The sequence below is a fragment of the Poromitra crassiceps genome (genome assembly GCF_964638095.1).
Source record: "Poromitra crassiceps genome assembly, chromosome: 3".
Classification (NCBI taxonomy): domain Eukaryota; kingdom Metazoa; phylum Chordata; class Actinopteri; order Beryciformes; family Melamphaidae; genus Poromitra; species Poromitra crassiceps.
Window position 1 is genome coordinate 6,106,043 of NC_139625.1, and position 18,751 is coordinate 6,124,793.

The 18,751-nt window shown below is 45.7% G+C and overlaps 1 protein-coding gene across 1 annotated transcript in view; it reads right to left on the bottom strand.

The window, feature by feature from the left end:
• Nucleotides 1–4,207: 4,207 nt before the first annotated feature.
• frmd6 (FERM domain containing 6) overlaps nucleotides 4,208–18,751 on the bottom strand; it is a gene marked incomplete at its 3' end in the record, with an annotated part of 47,160 nt that continues 32,616 nt past the window's right edge. Inside the window, exons 9-13 of the mRNA XM_083633673.1 lie at nucleotides 10,052–10,226; nucleotides 8,265–8,573; nucleotides 7,400–7,537; nucleotides 6,946–7,037; nucleotides 4,208–4,507 (exon numbers count right to left, since the gene is read on the bottom strand). Of these exons, the coding sequence (XP_083489799.1) occupies nucleotides 4,208–4,507; nucleotides 6,946–7,037; nucleotides 7,400–7,537; nucleotides 8,265–8,573; nucleotides 10,052–10,226 (1,014 nt within the window). The remainder of the gene's footprint in view (nucleotides 4,508–6,945; nucleotides 7,038–7,399; nucleotides 7,538–8,264; nucleotides 8,574–10,051; nucleotides 10,227–18,751) is intronic.

Below are 18,751 nucleotides of genomic sequence, written 5' to 3' on the forward strand. Positions count from 1 at the left end.
AGTGGAAGCAACGACCTGTAAGAAATATAGAACCATTATCTTTTTGCTTTCACACGACAGTATCAAATTCATACGCGTATTTTGTCTCTTTAAAACCAGCGGTTCCCAAACTTAGGGTCGCGACCCTAAGTGGGGGTCGCCTGGAATTCAAATAGGGTCGCCTGAAAAAAAAAAAAAAAAAAGTTTAAACCTCGTTTGAAATGTTGTATTGCCTATATGGGGTTCAACGATGCTGACCTGGCATCAGTTGAAAAAAATCAGTTGTCTAAAAAGATTGAATATTGCCGTTTGGAGTGGAAAAATTACTGGACTTCTGTTGTAATGATCAACAAAACAATTGCCTACTTTACATTATCAGTACAATACATAAATGTATGACTTTCATGTGTTTTAAAAATCTTGTCACAGGAATGTTCTGACCTCATCACGGGGTTGGCTAGCCAAAATAGTTAGAGAAACATGTTTCCTCGCTGATCTACAGACGTCTTCTAAAACACTGCTGGCCTCGGTTCACCTCATGCTATCTGATTACAAGACACACAAGCGTACAAGTCCTGAACTTTGAATTGGAATGATAAGGTGGGACCTGCACATGATTAGGTGGGACCTGCACATGATTAGGTGGGACCGGCTGCACATGAGTTTGGTTGGGTGGACATGGGTTGGCGCATCCCATAATGTGTCATTAATGTGTTATTTTTTTCAATTTGTTATTTTTTTGACCCACTTGAATGCTCGCACCCACCACATGTAAAGGGCCCGTTTGTAGAACTACATTATTATTATCATCGTTCATTTTTCATCTAAATGTCAAGTGGAAGCTTCTAATTCTGTGGGTATAGGCTCATGTTCATTCCAACAGAAGAATAACCGTGTTTTCTGATCTTCTTAAAATCACTTAAGTGTTCTAGACAAAGCCATTAACGAATCAGAGAAAACCTTAAAGCTGAAGTAGAAAAACAACAACAATGTGGAAAAGCAACTCTTATCTGTTGTAAACTACAACAGATCTGTTCTGTTCTGTTAAGACCGTCTGTAGTAGGTTCAATCTGAGCTGTGTGTGTGTGTGTGTGTGTGTGTGTGTGTGTGTGTGTGTGTGTGTGTGTGTGTGTGTGTGTGTGTGTGTGTGTGACTCGTGAGTGAAAACGCCCGGGTGAAAATGCAATGTAACTAAAGAGTGTGTCGACTAGAACAATGTGGGGAGTTCTCAGTTGCATCTTAAAATGCTCAAACCGGTCTTTCTTGTTCGGCACAAAGAGCCGCGATATAAAAGATGTGAATCTTGACATCATCACACGTCCATAATACTGTCACAAACATTGCTTATAATACTGAATGACATCGACCGCACACAGAATAACTTTTTCAACATATACAAGTCAGGAACAATCCATACCAAAAAAACAAAAAACAAACAAAAAACACATACAAGGTTTCAATCGTGGGGTAAAACGATGGGATGAGAAATCGAAAAATAAACGCAACAAATTCCAGTTTGAAATAATAGATGGAACAAAAACGGAAGACAGCTGTGAAGTAACGCTAATCGAGACAACTGAGCAAAAAGGAATATGTATATATATATATATATGCGTGGAACAAAGTCACAATGTCAGTTTTATGTTTGGCCAGTGGCCAACTGGGCTTCCATTTTGTATTTAGATTACAGGGAAGCTTTCCTCGCCGCGAGCACGACGAGTGAGGACACGTAGAGGCTTACTCAGCCTCATTCCTCTTCCTGTAGGAAAGCACCTTTCACAGGACACCAAGCACAATCTGAAATCATGATCTGAAATCATGATCTGAAATCATGCTCCGATTTTTTGAGATTTGTGACAGGGACTGATGTTGTTGGTGGGGTAAACAAGTAGGCCGAGGTCATCTTTTTTTCTCTCTCTTTTTTTTTTTACATACTGTTAATATGAAAGTGCAGCTTGTAGGCTTTCAAATGATGTGTCATACACTGAAATCTGATATGCTTGATTTGAACGTTCATACTCCGAAAAGCAAGATTCAGAGAAAATCGGCCTGAAAGTTTGGTAAACAAGCTTGGTTTTCCCTGATGAAGCTTAGTTTGTCAACAAATGACAAAGTATTTCGTATTTAGTGATCCTACAACGGTTGTTTGTGTTCTAATCTTGAGTCCGTGTGTGTTCTCCAACAGCTAAACCTGCGTAATATGGGAGGGGGGGGGGGGGGGGAGTAAAACGTTGGAAACAATATCTGATCTTGATTTGTGCGATTTCACAGTTGCCCACTCGTTCCTCCGTTCGCTCACATTGACGATGCCGAGTAGCTCAAATCATCTCAAGAGCAAATCCCAAGATCTTCTGCCGAAGGGCGTGGTGGTGCAACTACCACAAGATCTTCTGCTGGTGGTGCAACTACCACAAGATCTTCTGCTGGTGGTGCAACTACCACAAGATCTTCTGCTGGTGGTGCAACTACCACAAGATCTTCTGCTGGTGGTGCAACTACCACAAGATCTTCTGCTGGTGGTGCAACTACCACAAGATCTTCTGCTGGTGGTGCAACTACCACAAGATCTTCTGCTGGTGGTGCAACTACCACAAGATCTTCTGCTGGTGGTGCAACTACCACAAGATCTTCTGCTGGTGGTGCAACTACCACAAGATCTTCTGCTGGTGGTGCAACTACCACAAGATCTTCTGCTGGTGGTGCAACTACCACAAGATCTTCTGCTGGTGGTGCAACTACCACAAGATCTTCTGCTGGTGGTGCAACTACCACAAGATCTTCTGCTGGTGGTGCAACTACCACAAGATCTTCTGCTGGTGGTGCAACTACCGAGCACCAACTCGTAGGACCGCTTTCCATCAGAATGGCTTGGGTGTTCTCAAATCATCCCTCGTGACTTCCTAAGGTGAGAGAGCGTGTGATTGTCAAGGCAAGAGGTTTGACACCTGCATAGTAGTGTGGTGAAGGCACGTCGGGTGTGTGTGCGTGTGTGTGTGTGTGTGTGTTCACGTGAGGAGACAGGTCTGCGACGGGACCCGTTGGCACACTGCACTTCCTGGTGAGGTCAAAGTGAAGTGGCGACGGCGCCGCGTGGAAGGGAGAGGGAGGGGCCACATCGGCGCTCGTTCTCAAAGGGTTTAGACGTCAGCGGCACCAATGTCCCGTCGTTCGTCCCCCGCAAACGGCCGCGTGATGTCCTGTCATGGGCTCGTATGGGGTCAAAAGTCATTTGATTGGCTGTTGCACGACGAGAATAACAGGTGGAGATGAAAACAGTTGAAATGTCAGGTATTCCTGTTTCATTGCTTGCTTGTCTTTGGTTCATAGCTCATAAGTATATTTCCCTTTGTGCAGGATATGGATATCCTGCACAGCAACTTGATATGCTCTTTGTGTGTGTGTGTGTGTGTGTGTGTGTGTGTGTGTGCGTGTGTGCGTGTGCGTGTGTGTGCGTGGGGGGGTGGGCACTTGCATGTGTCTCTTTGTGTGTGTGTGTGTCTGTGCGTGTGTGTGTGTGCGTGTGTGCGTGTGTGTGCATGTGTGTGTGCGTGTGTGTGTGTGTGTGCGTGTGTGTGTGTGCGTGTGTGTGTGTGTGTGTGCGTGTGGGGGGGGTGGGCACAGGTTGATCAGTGTGAGTAGGCACACACAACACGGAGATCTTCCAACAGCTTTGGTGAAGACATGCTCTTTGAATGCAGGCATAGTTTTTTTGTTTGAATAATAATGACTCCGCCCCCCCCATGTCTCTCTCTCTGAAGACGAGACCATCCCTTTACGTTCATCACACTCCATTTCCCAAGCAGAGTGTCGCGGGCGCGCAGCACGGCCCGCCTTTTCCCAGACGCGCGCTTCCCCCCAAACCCCCACCCCCCACCCCCCACCCCACCCGGCGTTCATTCTTCAGATTCCCGGTTTTGGGAATTCTCCACGGGCTCCTCGCTGTCTGTTTGCTGATTTAAGTGTTCTGCATCTCAAGTGGTGAGCGAAGGGCGGGCCGGGTTAAAACAGAACCGAAGGCCCAGTTTACTCATCGGTGCTGTTCACTGCCAAAGTATGTAAAACCACCATGAATCGTCCTCTCCGGCGCTCGCTCCTCTCTCTCTCTCTCCCTCCCTCCCGGGCACCCGGAGATGCTGGCGGGGAGGAGCGGGAAGATCACCCCCTGCTGGCGGGGAGGGCACCCCCCCCCCCAACCGAGCTCGCCACCGTTCCCCCCCCACCCCGAACCTCACACCACAAACTCCGGGACCTCGTCGCTGGTCAGGTCCAGGGAGAAGTACTTGTTGGCTCTCTTGATGGGGAAGGGGTGCTGTTCTCCGCGCATGGCGCTGCACTGCTCGGCCAGGCCCTGGTAGCCGCCGCCTCCGCCGCCGTCGCTGAGCTCCTGGGCGCAGCCGAACGTGTAGCTGTGGGCGGTGTCTTGGCAGAGCTCCGCCCACTGCAGGCAGCCCTTGTGGTAGAGCCGCACGTCGTCCAGCGACTGGCTGTGCCGGTCCGTCGACGACCGAGCTTTCCTGCAGGCGGACGTCTGCGGGGCGGAAAGCAACACGATCAAACGTCACGAAAAAGAGCAGAGGGCTTCAAAATGATGGCTGAAAGGAACATTCATCTTCAGCTACTGTTTCCACCATGAGATGTAATCATTTTGGGGACCCTTTCAACACATTCCTATGTTATTTTGCCATGATGTGTTTTTGATGTAAGCTTTTTTAAGCGTTATTCGGTGTTTTCCCGCTTTCCATTCAACGTTCCCAGGTCTACTTCTACTGCTGTTAGTGATTTCCTAGGTTTCACACAATCACTTTGGGCAACTGCCAGACAAACGAGCTTCTCTGTAGGTGTAGACCAGGGATGGGCAGCTTTGATGATAGAGAGGAGCCACACAAGAAATGTCCTCGCTGCCAGAGGGCCAGATTGTGACCGTGCACTTCCACCAGTAGCCTACTGTAACACCAGCACTCCCAATTATAGCTACTAATTTGATGAAAAGGACTGGTCATCCAAGTTTATATATATTATATATATACCAACATTTATATTTTTCATATTCAAATTTAGTCATTCTTCCATTCAGATGACACCAGAAACTTTGCTCTCGCTTTAAAACAGCCCGCTACAGCAATTTGATGGGGTACATCACCCAAATATGTGATATTAATCAGATTAGTAATGTTGCATGTGCAATGTGCATCCTGGATATAGTTTGTTACAATAGCGTTAGCTCAAACAAATAAAAAATAAAAAAATAAATGATTTTGGTGGTCTAACCTAACCAAAAACGTCCACCTTGTAAAAAAAAAAAAAAAAAAAACGGGCCACACTGGGTGAGGTCGGGGGCCGCCAGTTGCCCACCCCTGGTGTAGGTGGAGAGAGTGATAGCAATAGTGTAGCACGTTTCCAGACCTTCCAGTCAAGTAAACGTGAGACTGGAGAGGGAACAACACCCTGTCCAGTTGTCCAAACTAGAAAAACGCTGTCAAAGACGGTGCTGTATTTCACACGCCATTCTTCATCATCATCTTCATCTTCATCATCATCATCATCATCATCATCATCATACCTTCATTTAAACGGGGAAAAGACCATTGACAACAGATGCACAAAGATGCAAGCTGTGGCTGCAGCTGCATTATGAATTATTGGTTTATTCAGGCTACTGTCAGTGGAGCAGTCTCTTTTACAATGGAGTCTGGAACAGGGGTTCTCAAAGTCTGAGACTGTGCAGACAATGCTGCATCTGTCCAGACAATGCTTGGAATATGATTATGTTATTTGATCCCATAGACACTCAACGGTTGAGCCAAGATAGCCTGATGTTGTTTGACACGTTGATACTGTACTTCAGACTACACCACATACATAAATAAATGTCTGTCTGGTGGCAGTTATTCATTTCTGACTCTGGGAAAGTGGGAGAAACTGTCAAAATCCCCCCCAAACTATCTCTTTAAGCAAATCACACACATTTAGGCTATTCTATGTGATCTCCTTTTGAGAACTAATAAGTACTTGTGTAATATTTTTTCACTTCCATTCACTGAGCCTCCCCTGAAAACTGCTTGGAGCCTCCCTGGGGACACGTTACATGGTTACGTGTTACATGACATGATGTGTTACATGGTTACGTGTTACATGACATGATGTGTTACATGGTTACGTGTTACATGACATGATGTGTTACATGGTTACGTGTTACATGACATGATGTGTTACATGGTTACGTGTTACATGACATGATGTGTTACATGGTTACGTGTTACATGACATGATGTGTTACATGGTTACGTGTTACATGACATGACGTGTTACATGGTTACGTGTTACATGACATGATGTGTTACATGGTTACGTGTTACACATGACATTACGTGTGACATGGTTACGTGTTACATGACATGATGTGTTACATGGTTACGTGTTACATGACATGATGTGTTACATGGTTACGTGTTACATGACATGATGTGTTACATGGTTACGTGTTACATGACATGATGTGTTACATGGTTACGTGTTACATGACATGATGTGTTACATGGTTACGTGTTACATGACATGATGTGTTACATGGTTATGTGTTACATGACATGACGTGTTACATGGTTACGTGTTACATGACATGACGTGTTACATGGTTACGTGTTACATGACATGATGTGTTACATGGTTACGTGTTACACATGACATGACGTGTTACATGGTTACGTGTTACATGACATGATGTGTTACATGGTTACGTGTTACATGACATGACGTGTTACATGGTTACGTGTTACATGACATGATGTGTTACATGGTTACGTGTTACATGACATGATGTGTTACATGGTTACGTGTTACACATGACATGACGTGTGACATGGTTATGTGTTACACATGACATTACGTGTGACATGGTTATGTGTTACACATGACATTACGTGTTACATGGTTATGTGTTACACATGACATTACGTGTGAACTGACCTGTGGAAGAGACTCGATGCTCTGGCCTCTCATCTTGACCACAGTCTCAGACGAGCTGGAGGTGGAGGAGCTGACCTCTTTCACTATAAGTCCTGAGGGACACGGAGGACAGAAGCACGTTCAGCTACGTGGCAACTCTTGATCAACTTCAACATTATACAACAGTGATGATGTGAACTACCTAGGAGGGACTTATTTCACTTTGAATTGAATTGATCTCGATTTTGAATTGGACAGATTCCACAGTGAAAGCTCTTCCCGGTGACATGTCGTTACATCTTCTGTCTGGGCGCTGTAGCCGTGACCCTTGCGGTCGTTACTGTTGGCTGCCTGGCAAGCTAGGAAGTCAAGCTTGTCTTACTGCTGCTCTCTTTGCACGTCACTCTACTATGTCTGTGTCAGCTAAATAGCTGAAGTGTAAATCATAAGTTTAGATGGAGCAGTAGCAGTGTACCCGAGTATCCGTTGGTCTGGTCAGGAGACATGGTCAGCATGTCCTCAGTGATGTGGATACACAGATCCTGGTTGAGCTCCAGAGCCATCTCGTGAAGCTCCTCGTAGTCTTTGGGGTCATCCACCAGCATCTCAATCTCTACAGGAACGTAGACAAAAGTCTGTGTTTCAAATGATTCAAACACACGACTACGAAATCCCTACGATACTGAAACTAAAGTGGTAATCCACAGGTTCCTATCCTATTCCGATTTCTCCTGGGAAAGGAGTCCTACCACACGTGTTTACAAGTTTATATAATTATGCAAATTATTACCGTCAAGGAAATCAAAGATTGGGGTTAAAGACTACTAAATGAGACTGTGAGAAAAAAGCTTTTTATTCACAAATTTTAAATCTTTGGCTACCGTCTAAATGCCTTGAGGATGGACTCATGCATATATTTGAACTATAGTAGGGGTGCACCGATCACGTTTTTTGCCACCGATCACCGATCGCCAATCGCCTATCGGAAATATCTGCCCAACCGATCATCGACCGATCACCGATTACCGATCACCGATATATGAACTCCTCAAAAAAAGTTTGGAAACGTTATTTCGGTCGATTATTTCTCCCCTTTAATAATATCAATTGGTATTGTATTTTATATCGTTGGAAAGCCTGATTGGTGATAGGGCTTTTTTTTTTTTAATATAAAGAAATATCGGCAATCAGCCGATCGCATATTTGAGGTCAAAATCGGCCGATACAGATTGCGTGCCGATCGATCTGTGCACCCCTAAACTATAGCATGATGAATTTCAACTAGCACTAAACGTGCATGTAGCATCAAGTCGCTTCCCCTCTTACGGTAAGAGTCTTACCGTCGTCGTCCAGTATGCGCTCCTTGCCGCTGCTCTCGATCCCGGAGGTGTGCGAGCTGCCGTGGCTGGTGGTGGAGGAGCTGCAGGTGCGGAGCGGCCGGTGCGGCGCCTGGCCCGGCGCCCGGAAGCTGTCCGTCTCGATGCCCGAGGTGTGCGAGCTGCCGTGGCTGGTGGTGGAGTGGCGGGACAGGCGTTTGTGATGAGACATGCTCCCGGCGCTGCTGCCGCTGGCCCGGGAACGCTTGTCCAGATGGTCCATGTCCAGCTCCAGAGCATCGCTGATGTACGACTCCCTGTACTGCTTCTTCTCTGCAAGGGTTCAGAGGGAGGGATTCAAATCAATATTGTCGTGAATTCAACACCCTGCATATTATGGTCCAACTTCTAATACCTTCCACATGCAAAATGTGGTAACGTCAACATTTTGAGGTGATTTGGATTATCCCAGTTACATACAGTCTTTGGTACTTTCCTGTTCTCAGCTTGTTGACTGGCTACCTGTTACAGTGCTGTTACTACCTGTTACTACCTGTTACAGTGCTGTTACTACCTGTTACTACCTGTTACAGTGCTGTTACTACCTGTTACTACCTGTTACAGTGCTCGACGCAAAGTGCTAGTGACTAAACGTCTGTACACTTTTCCTCCTGTTTCTCCGCTAAACCACAGTTTCTTCTTGGAAGACGAGTGAGAACCGAAATTCTCAGGCATTCTCTGTCCGAATCTTACTTGCCCAATTACTGACCTAAAGGACTGAGCGCTCCAGAGTTCAAAGAAATCACTCCAAACATGTTTTAAGTTGTATCAAAGTAAACATGTTTTAAGTTGTATCAAAGTAAACATGTTTTAAGTTGTATCAAAGTCAACATGTTTTAAAGCAGCTACGAGCAAGATTTTCGATTGTTATTAAACAGTATAATTACAATATTGATGCAACACATCTTACCTATAATAGTAGCTGAGACCAAAGCCGTGTGAATCAGAGATTGCTCTCTTGATGATTATAGAGCGTCACCAGGGGGCTCTCTCTCTCTATCTGCCTACCGGCGGACCGGATAAACCCGGAAGTGAAACCCGGAAGTGAAACGCAGCTGCCTGCCTTCTGCCGTTTCGCTCTGCCTAGCAACAGACCATAAACAAGGAGAACGCCATGCAGGGGCTTGCTACTCTCGCGAACATCTCTCGTTATATTCTAACAGGTTTTTTGGAAGTTATTTTGTGGTTATGGCCGAAGTGGCTGCTGCAAACCGTTTCATTTCACTTCCTGATCTGCCCTGGCCACAGACAGACTAACACTGGCCGATTCACTCGGGGTTCAAGCGAGACTACTCTGCGTTGGTATCGTCTACTATTACAGGTAACATGTGATGTATCGATATTAAATTTAGACTGTTTAATAACAATCGAAAATCTTGCTCGTAGCTCCTTTAAGTTGTATCAAAGTAAACATGTTTTAAGTTGTATCAAAGTAAACATGTTTTAAGTTGTATCAAAGTAAACATGTTTTAAGTTGTATCAAAGTACACCGGGCAGCTTTTAGATGCGTGTGTGTGAAGCAGGGCATTACTGTAACGGAGCCCATGTGTTCAGCATACATTCCCTGGGTAAACAAAAGGAAAAGAACCCAGAGGAAAAGAACATGGGAAACACAGTAGGAAATACCTTCGTTTAAATCCATAAAGGATGCCAACTGCCATAAAACACCACAGAAGAATAAAACACAGAAGAAGAAGAAGCAGAAGCAGAAGCAGAAGCAGAAGAAGAAGAAGAAGAAGAAGAAGAAATACCTTCATTCTCCTCCAATCGGCGGACCTGTTTGAGAACAGGCTGCAGGTTCATGTAGAGGCGGTGGCTGTTACTGAGGAGCTGGAGGAGGTGGCGAGAGCGCAGGGGACAGCCCGTGTAGTAGATGAGCTTACGAGCCGAGGGGAGGCCGTCAGGGAGGATCTCAAACTTCTTCCCCTGAGAAAGTGGAAGGAGGGAAATAAACAGTTTCATACAGGAGCGTTGAGTTCATCATATCAAATTATGAAATAGGAATGTGAAATTACAATCTATGATTAAGTGCCAGAAAGACCCGCAGGCAAACCACAGAGGAGGGATGTCTGTCTCTTCTCGAGAACTATTTTGAGGGCGTCGTAGTGCGGCATTAGATTCCCTGCCTACCAAAACACGAGGGTCCCAGGTTCGAGCCCCCGTGTTGCCCTTCGGCTTGGTCGGGCCTCCATACAGACACAATTGCCCCCGTGTGTCTGCGCGGGTGGGAAGGAATATGGGTGTGTGTCCTGGTCGTTGCACGACTAGCGCCTCCTCGGGAGGGGGGACTGGCTGGGGAGAATGATGTGATCCTCCCATGTGCTACATCCACTGCGAGTGAAACTCCTCGCTGTCAGGTGAAAAGAAGCGGCCTGGCGACTGCACATGTACCGGAGGAAGCATGTGCTAGTCTACAACTCTCCCTCAGGTCGGCAGAGGTGGTGGGGCAACGACCTGGGACAGCAGGGGGGAATTGGCCGAGTATACAATAGACCAGGGATACTCAACTTGCTTTGCCTGGGGGCCACTTTCGTGAAATGATAGAAGGCCAAGGGCCAGTTCATAAACAAACAATATACATTTTTCTGTAGCGGATTGTAGGTTTTTGGGATGTCAGCCGGAGTTTAGTCTGACAATGTTGTGCACACCGGATAGCATAAGTGCCTGGGTAGCGAGCAGATGGCGGTATTTGACAACTTAGCAGCTAAATCATAGATTATTGAAAGATATTCCATATTCCAGACTGAAATGCTATAACAGAAGTGGAGTATTGACATGAACAAGCAAAACACGGAGGGTTTCCAAATTCCAAACATGGAAGTTTGAAACCCTCATTAGTGTTTTGCTTCCGCCTGTGTTTACCCTGCCTTTTTGACACAAAATGGCCCCCGTGAAAAGGGTCTATTGAGGAGAAAATAAGAGTACAAAAAAAAAGCAGCCGCTCTTATAGCCAAACACAATGAAACAACAATGAGGTCACATATCTGTTCTTCATTTCTTCATACAGAGAACGGAACATTTTGACCGGTTTGGATGATTTTCCCAAGGAGAGATGTTGGCTGGGCAGTAAAACACTGGAGTTGTACTGGGCAGTAAAACACTGTAGTTGTACTGGGCAGTAAAACACTGTAGTTGTACTGGGCAGTAAAACACTGTCATTGTACTGGGCAGTAAAACACTGGAGTTGTACTGGGCAGTAAAACACTGTCATTGTACTGGGCAGTAAAACACTGTAGTTGTACTGGGCAGTAAAACACTGTCATTGTACCGGGCAGTAAAACACTGGAGTTGTACTGGGCAGTAAAACACTGTCATTGTACTGGGCAGTAAAACACTGTAGTTGTACTGGGCAGTAAAACACTGTCATTGTACTGGGCAGTAAAACACTGTAGTTGTACTGGGCAGTAAAACACTGTCATTGTACTGGGCAGTAAAACACTGTAGTTGTACTGGGCAGTAAAACACTGTCGTTGTACTGGGCAGTAAAACACTGTTGTTGTACTGGGCAGTAAAACACTGTAGTTGTACTGGGCAGTAAAACACTGTCATTGTACTGGGCAGTAAAACACTGTAGTTGTACTGGGCAGTAAAACACTGTAGTTGTACTGGGCAGTAAAACACTGTTGTTGTACCGGGCAGTAAAACACTGTCATTGTACTGGGCAGTAAAATACTGTCGTTGTACTGGGCAGTAGGGCTGTGGCGATTCACTTATCTCCCGATTCGATACTATCACGATTCTTGGGTGCCGATTCGATTTATATTGCGATTCTTAAGTATTGCGATTCTACGATTATTGTGATTCGATATTACGATTTATTGCGATTTTTGTTTATTTTTTTCTTTTCTTTTTTCAGTTTGTTTGCTTTTTTACACTAGATTAGAACATGGGAAAAGTTGAATCATACACTAGAGACTGTATATTATATATCATGAGTAGGGCTGGGCGATATAGTTAAAAACAGGGGCGGACTGGGATCATAATTCAGGCCGGGCATTAGATACCAAGCAGGCCAGGCCGATATGGGCCGACGCGCGTGAAATTTGGGCCGTTTGAAGCCCAATTTGGGCCGTTTGAAGCGAGATTTGGGCCGTTTGAAGTCCAATTTTACAATGAGATGCACCCACTTTAACCCTGAAGTGTAATTATTACTTCAGACTAACTAATAAAGTAATAAAACCACTAGTAAACCAGTAGGCGGTGCCTGGCCTGCTGTTCAGTGAGTGGCCTGACTGCAAGCACCCAAATTTTTTTTTTTTTTTTTTTTTTGCGATTATCGATTCTGGAATAAAAGATTGATTAAAAAAATCGTGACATTAAAAATCGCGATACTTAGGTGAATCGATTTTTTCCCCCACCCCTACTGGGCAGTAAAACACTGTCGTTGTACTGGGCAGTAAAACACTGCAGTTGTACTGGGCAGTAAAACACTGTCATTGTACTGGGCAGTAAAACACTGTCATTGTACTGAGCAGTAAAACACTGTAGTTGTACTGGGCAGTAAAACACTGTCATTGTACTGGGCAGTAAAACACTGTAGTTGTACTGGGCAGTAAAACACTGTCATTGTACTGGGCAGTAAAACACTGTCATTGTACTGGGCAGTAAAACACTGTAGTTGTACTGGGCAGTAAAACACTGTCATTGTACTGGGCAGTAAAACACTGTAGTTGTACTGGGCAGTAAAACACTGTAGTTGTACTGGGCAGTAAAACACTGTCATTGTACTGGGCAGTGTCATGGTGAACATGTGTGCAGCTGAATTATGACTCAGCAGCTGAAAATCGACCCAGGATGAACAAATTCAAAAAGAAAAAAGGCAACATATTATGAGCTTGAGCTATTCAGTTCAGTTGAATAAGCCGGAGGCTGTTGGCATGAATGTTCAAAAGCAACAATGTTGCCAAAGCTCTCAATTACACTTGGTAATTGATAAATCAGTGACTGAAGTGAACATAAAACGGTAAATATAGCTAACAATCGCTGTTTTCCCAACGTATCAGTGTGTGTTTGTGTGAGTGTGTCAGTATCTCTTTTAGTGGTGGCTCTACGTCGCTGCGTACTCCGCTCCTATGTGTATGTAACATGGAATGTGGCGGTTAGGGCCGGGTATCCGATACCGAGTAGTATTGAATCTTCTCCAGTCAAACGATACCTGCCCTCAATCCTTTTTCACCACCAAAACGTTCAAACGCACATGATGGGTAGGGGATGAAATAGGGGGGGGGAAGTATTGAATGCAGTACTCTACTGCAGTGGTTCCCGCGGACCGGTACTGGTCCGCAACGCATTTGGTACCGGGCTGCGAGCCCGGTCCAAAAACAAACAAACAAACAACATACATTACATTACAATTTTTTTTTTACAAACTACAAACATAAATAAACGTCAACTTGAAACTATGTTTCAACTACCACACAGCCTATAATATTATAGCCTATGTTTTTTTTTTTTTTTTTTTTTTTCATTATTAAATTTGACAACCGGTCCGTGACTTTTTCCCCCATCTATCTACCGGTCCTTGGCACAAAAAAGGTTGGGAACCCCTGCTCTACTGTAATGGTATTGGTATCACTTTAAGCGGTACTTGTATTGGTTTTGAAATGATACTGAGCCAGTGTATAGATAATCAGGATGGAACTCACGATGATGCTATAACGGTGCTTCCGAGAAGTCACAAAATAATAATAGAGTAAGGAAACAGTTGAATGACTCCGATGTCCTCACTCAGCATCTATTCTCTGGCAGACTACACCAACTCCTCTGTGGTATTAATCATCTAAGTATACACTGTAAAACAGGTCAACACGACCCAACAAAAACCACGCGCGCAGAGAATCTACGGCTCCCCCTACTGGTAGTAACTCTACTCCAGAGCAAACACACACAGGAGTAGAGTGGTGTCGGATAGCAGGTTATTAAAAGGTGTCCAGCCACTCCTCAGAGTGTGTCTTATTTCATGCAGTGCACGCGGTCAGTCCATCTAACCTCTGAGTATGACAGCTGGGTCAGTCCATCTAACCTCTGAGTATGACAGCTGGGTCAGTCCATCTAACCTCTGAGTATGACAGCTGGGTCAGTCCATCTAACATCTGAGTATGACAGCTGGGTCAGTCCATCTAACCTCTGAGTATGACAGCTGTCAGTCCATCTAACCTCTGAGTATGACAGCTGGGTCAGTCCATTTAACCTCTGAGTATGACAGCTGTCAGTCCATCTAACTTCTGAGTATGACAGCTGGGGAGTCAAGACCCCCCTGACAGCCCACACACAGCCGAGCAATGAGAAAGCTCTGTCCCTGCTTCCTTTCTATCCAACTCTATCATAAAAGAGACCAGCATCAACCAGACAGCAGGCAAGGTCCAGACAAACGCACCCCCCCCCCACCCCCCCGCAGGCAAGGTCCAGACAAACGCACCCCCCCCCCCCCCCTTCCCACAGGCAAGGTCCAGACAAACGCACCCCCCCCCCCCCACCCCCCCGCAGGCAAGGTCCAGACAAACGCACCCCCCCCCCCCCCTTCCCACAGGCAAGGTCCAGACAAACGCCCCCCCCATCCCCCCCAGGCAAGGTCCAGACAAACGCATCCCCCCCCCCTTCCCACAGGCAAGGTCCAGACAAATGCACCCCCCCCCCCTTCCCACAGGCAAGGTCCAGACAAACGCACCCCCCATCCCCCCCCAGGCAAGGTCCAGACAAACGCACCCTCAGTTCCTCTCCAGCCTCAGATCCACCGCTGACAGAAAGCACTAGGTTTCATTTCACACACAAAGTCTGGATCAAAGTCTGGGCAGCACATCAGTCTCTCTGACATACTATGGTCATCATAGGATCAGGCACACTGACATACTATGGTCAGCACAGGATCAGGCACACTGACATACTATGGCCATCATAGGATCAGGCACACTGAAATACTATGGCCATCATAGGATCAGTCACACTGACATACTATGGTCATCATAGGATCAGGCACACTGACATACTATGGTCATCACAGGATCAGGCACACTGACATACTATGGTCATCACAGGATCAGGCACACTGACATACTATGGTCATCACAGGATCAGGCACACTGACATACTATGGTCATCACAGGATCAGGCACACTGACATACTATGGCCATCATAGGATCAGTCACACTGACATACTATGGTCATCATAGGATCAGTCACACTGACATACTATGGTCATTATAGGATCAGTCACACTGACATACTATGGTCATTATAGGATCAGGCACACTGACATACTATGGTCATCATAGGATCAGGCACACTGACATACTATGGTCATCATAGGATCAGTCACACTGACATACTATGGCCATCATAGGATCAGGCACACTGACATACTATGGTCATCATAGGATCAGGCACACTGACATACTATGGTCATCATAGGATCAGTCACACTGACATACTATGGCCATCATAGGATCAGGCACACTGACATACTATGGCCATCATAGGCTCAGGCACACTGACATACTATGGTCACCATAGGATCAGGCACACTGACATACTATGGTCATCATAGGATCAGTCACACTGACATACTATGGCCATCATAGGATCAGGCACACTGACATACTATGGTCATCACAGGATCAGTCACACTGACATACTATGGCCATCATAGGATCCTAAACGCAACTCTGTTTCCCCCCACTTCACTCACAATGACTGACACTAAAGATGAATATTAACGTTAGAATAATGTGCAGATAAGAGGAGAGTTACTGGTCGATGTGGAATACAGTATAGCCCCTTCTAAACATGCAGTGAAATCCGAATTATGACCAGCTGCTAGCCGGTTGGCCTGTATGTTTAGAAGCTCTTATCCGCCTTATGCGCACTCCCGCGAGTGCGGATCATGACCATCTGAGCCCCTAGTACAGGATCCGTATTGTTGGCAAAACGGCTGTTAACACCGGCAGCTCATGTTCCAGATCATGTATGTCTGAGTGGGCGGGTGGTTAAATGGCACTTTACAAACCATTAATGTCCCTGTGTAATGTAATGTATTTAATAATTTCATGAATGGACGTAGTTACGTGGCTGGATTATTTGGAAGAGAGCCAAATATAGGTGTGTAAACAAGTAAAAGTTGAATCGTTCCCCCCCCATCTGCCAGTTTGGAAATGCAACAAGGAGATGATAGCCTACTACTTACAGTACTGCATTGGGCTATTGGGTGATACGTGCCTGCTAACGTTCACGTAGCCTATTAATTAATTAATTGTTCGCGCAATCGCTTATGTCAATGAATTAAACAAGCAAACTCACGGTTTCCTCAAGTGCTGCAAATGAACAGCTTTAGCGAATCTTTAACCAAACTACATTCAAAAACATGCAGTTTTAACGGAGGAAGACAGCGGGATTTCAGGCAATTCACATCCAGGATTGACATTTTATTCACTTACAGTAACATATCCGTAGATCATATATATGCCGAATTGAAGAGTGGCGTCTGGTAATACATTTGACGTAGGCCTACCTCTCTATAATCAAGAACCGTTAAATTAATATGTGATGTTCTTCATAGCGAGACAACGTCGATCACGTACTACGCGGAGAAGAGTGCCAAACGGGGCTAGTGTTGCATCAGCCTATATCGAGACATATAGCCCCACGTTTGTGGGGAGAAATAAATTGAAAACTAGTCGGATATCACTTGAATGCCACTTGTAAAATCATCCACAGGTTAACGTTAGTGCGACGGTGCGACCACTATTTTGACTGGCGGCTTTTGGCCGATGTAACAAAGGCAAGCGCTCACTCTTTTGCCACATTTCCACCCCCACGTTATCGCCTGAATGCGTCGGAATGCATCGGGAACTTCACAGTGAGACCTGTGCGTTATGGAGTAGTGGAGAAAAGTGTTTGACAGAGATCTCATGTTGTGGATGCAGTGTATGGAGACCTGTGCGCGCGTTTTGGGTTTAGTGCCCAATTCTGTTCTTCAGGCTCTCCCCCGCCCCCACTCCACTTGGCAGAAAAAAACAGACCATTTCCAGCTGTTTGTAAACAAAGACCCCTCATGTCTAGAAAGGTGAAAATACCGGGAAAATATCCTGCTCTGGCTAGTAGCCGGACATGGTCCAGACTTGATGTTTAGAAGTGGCTTAAGATACCGCTAAACTTATCACCTATCCAAGGGTCAAACATCCATTCTTAATCAGAATCAAAGCTTCATCAAAACATGGCAGAGCATTTAAAGGAACAGTTCACCCGTCGCGTTGGGTGACGTTTTTTAGTCCACAAAACAGTGAAACGGAGTTGCAACATTCTCCACAACTGAAATGATGAATGGTGACCAGCTTTCAAAAGTAATGTCCCGGTGGCTCAGCTGGTACAGCACACATCACTAAAGCCGTTTTCACACATGCTTACAGGAAAATTACCTGTAAATCAATATCGGCCATTTCCCGGAATTTCCCTTCACACCAGAGTAGTATATCCAGGCAACGTCAAGCCAGCATAATAAACACAGCCGATTTCCCCCCTCCCCTCTCTGCTCGAGAGAGGCCAGTCCTTCAGTCCTCCGCACTTCGCAGCAGCCCGACACAGGACAGACACAGCGAGAATGGCAGAGGCTTGCAAGCCGCCCAACGCTTGTATGTATGTAGAGAAAGCAAATGCACGAAGCGAAATGTGGAAGTAGTTTGCTTTGATGTGCGCGAATGATTAGATGATGCACGCTGGAAGTGAACGTTAAGCAACGTGTGTACACCTCGCCCATGAGAGAAGGACCGGCAAATGACTGGACCCGTTTCACACTTGTGTCCCTTATCGCGGCATACCGCTCTTCTGACTGGCTCGAAACTGGTGAAAAGTCCGCGATGACGGGGTCGCGCTTATACCGGAAAACAACTTTCACACTCCAAGGCATTAGACCGCTTTCCCGTCATTTAACAGTAAAAAGCGCATGTGTGAAAACGGCTTTAGGCTGAGACTCAGACCTTTGCGTGGCCGACCCGGGTCCGAATCCGACCCGAGGTCCTTTGCCGCATGTCATCGGCATGTCAGCGGCTGTAGCTCAGGAGGTAGGGCGGGTCGTCCATTAATCACTTTGGATAAAAGAGGTCGTGGTTCGATTCCCGCCTCCTCTAGTCTGCATGTCGAAGTGTCCTTGGGCAAGATACTGAACCCCAAATTGCTCCCGATGTGTGTGCCAGCACCCTGTGTGGTAACCTGCCGCCATCGGTGTATGAATGGGTGAATGTACCTACTGATTGTGAAGCACTTTGGATAAAAGCGCTATATAAATGCAGGACATTTACCATTTTACCATTTCATCCGCTCTCTCTCCCCACCTTTCCTGTCAACCTACTACTAATATAACTAACTAATAACAACAACAATAATGATAATATATATCTTTTTTTGTATATGTTTGAAAGCCGGTCACCATCCGCTTCAGTTGTTTAGGACATGTTTAGGA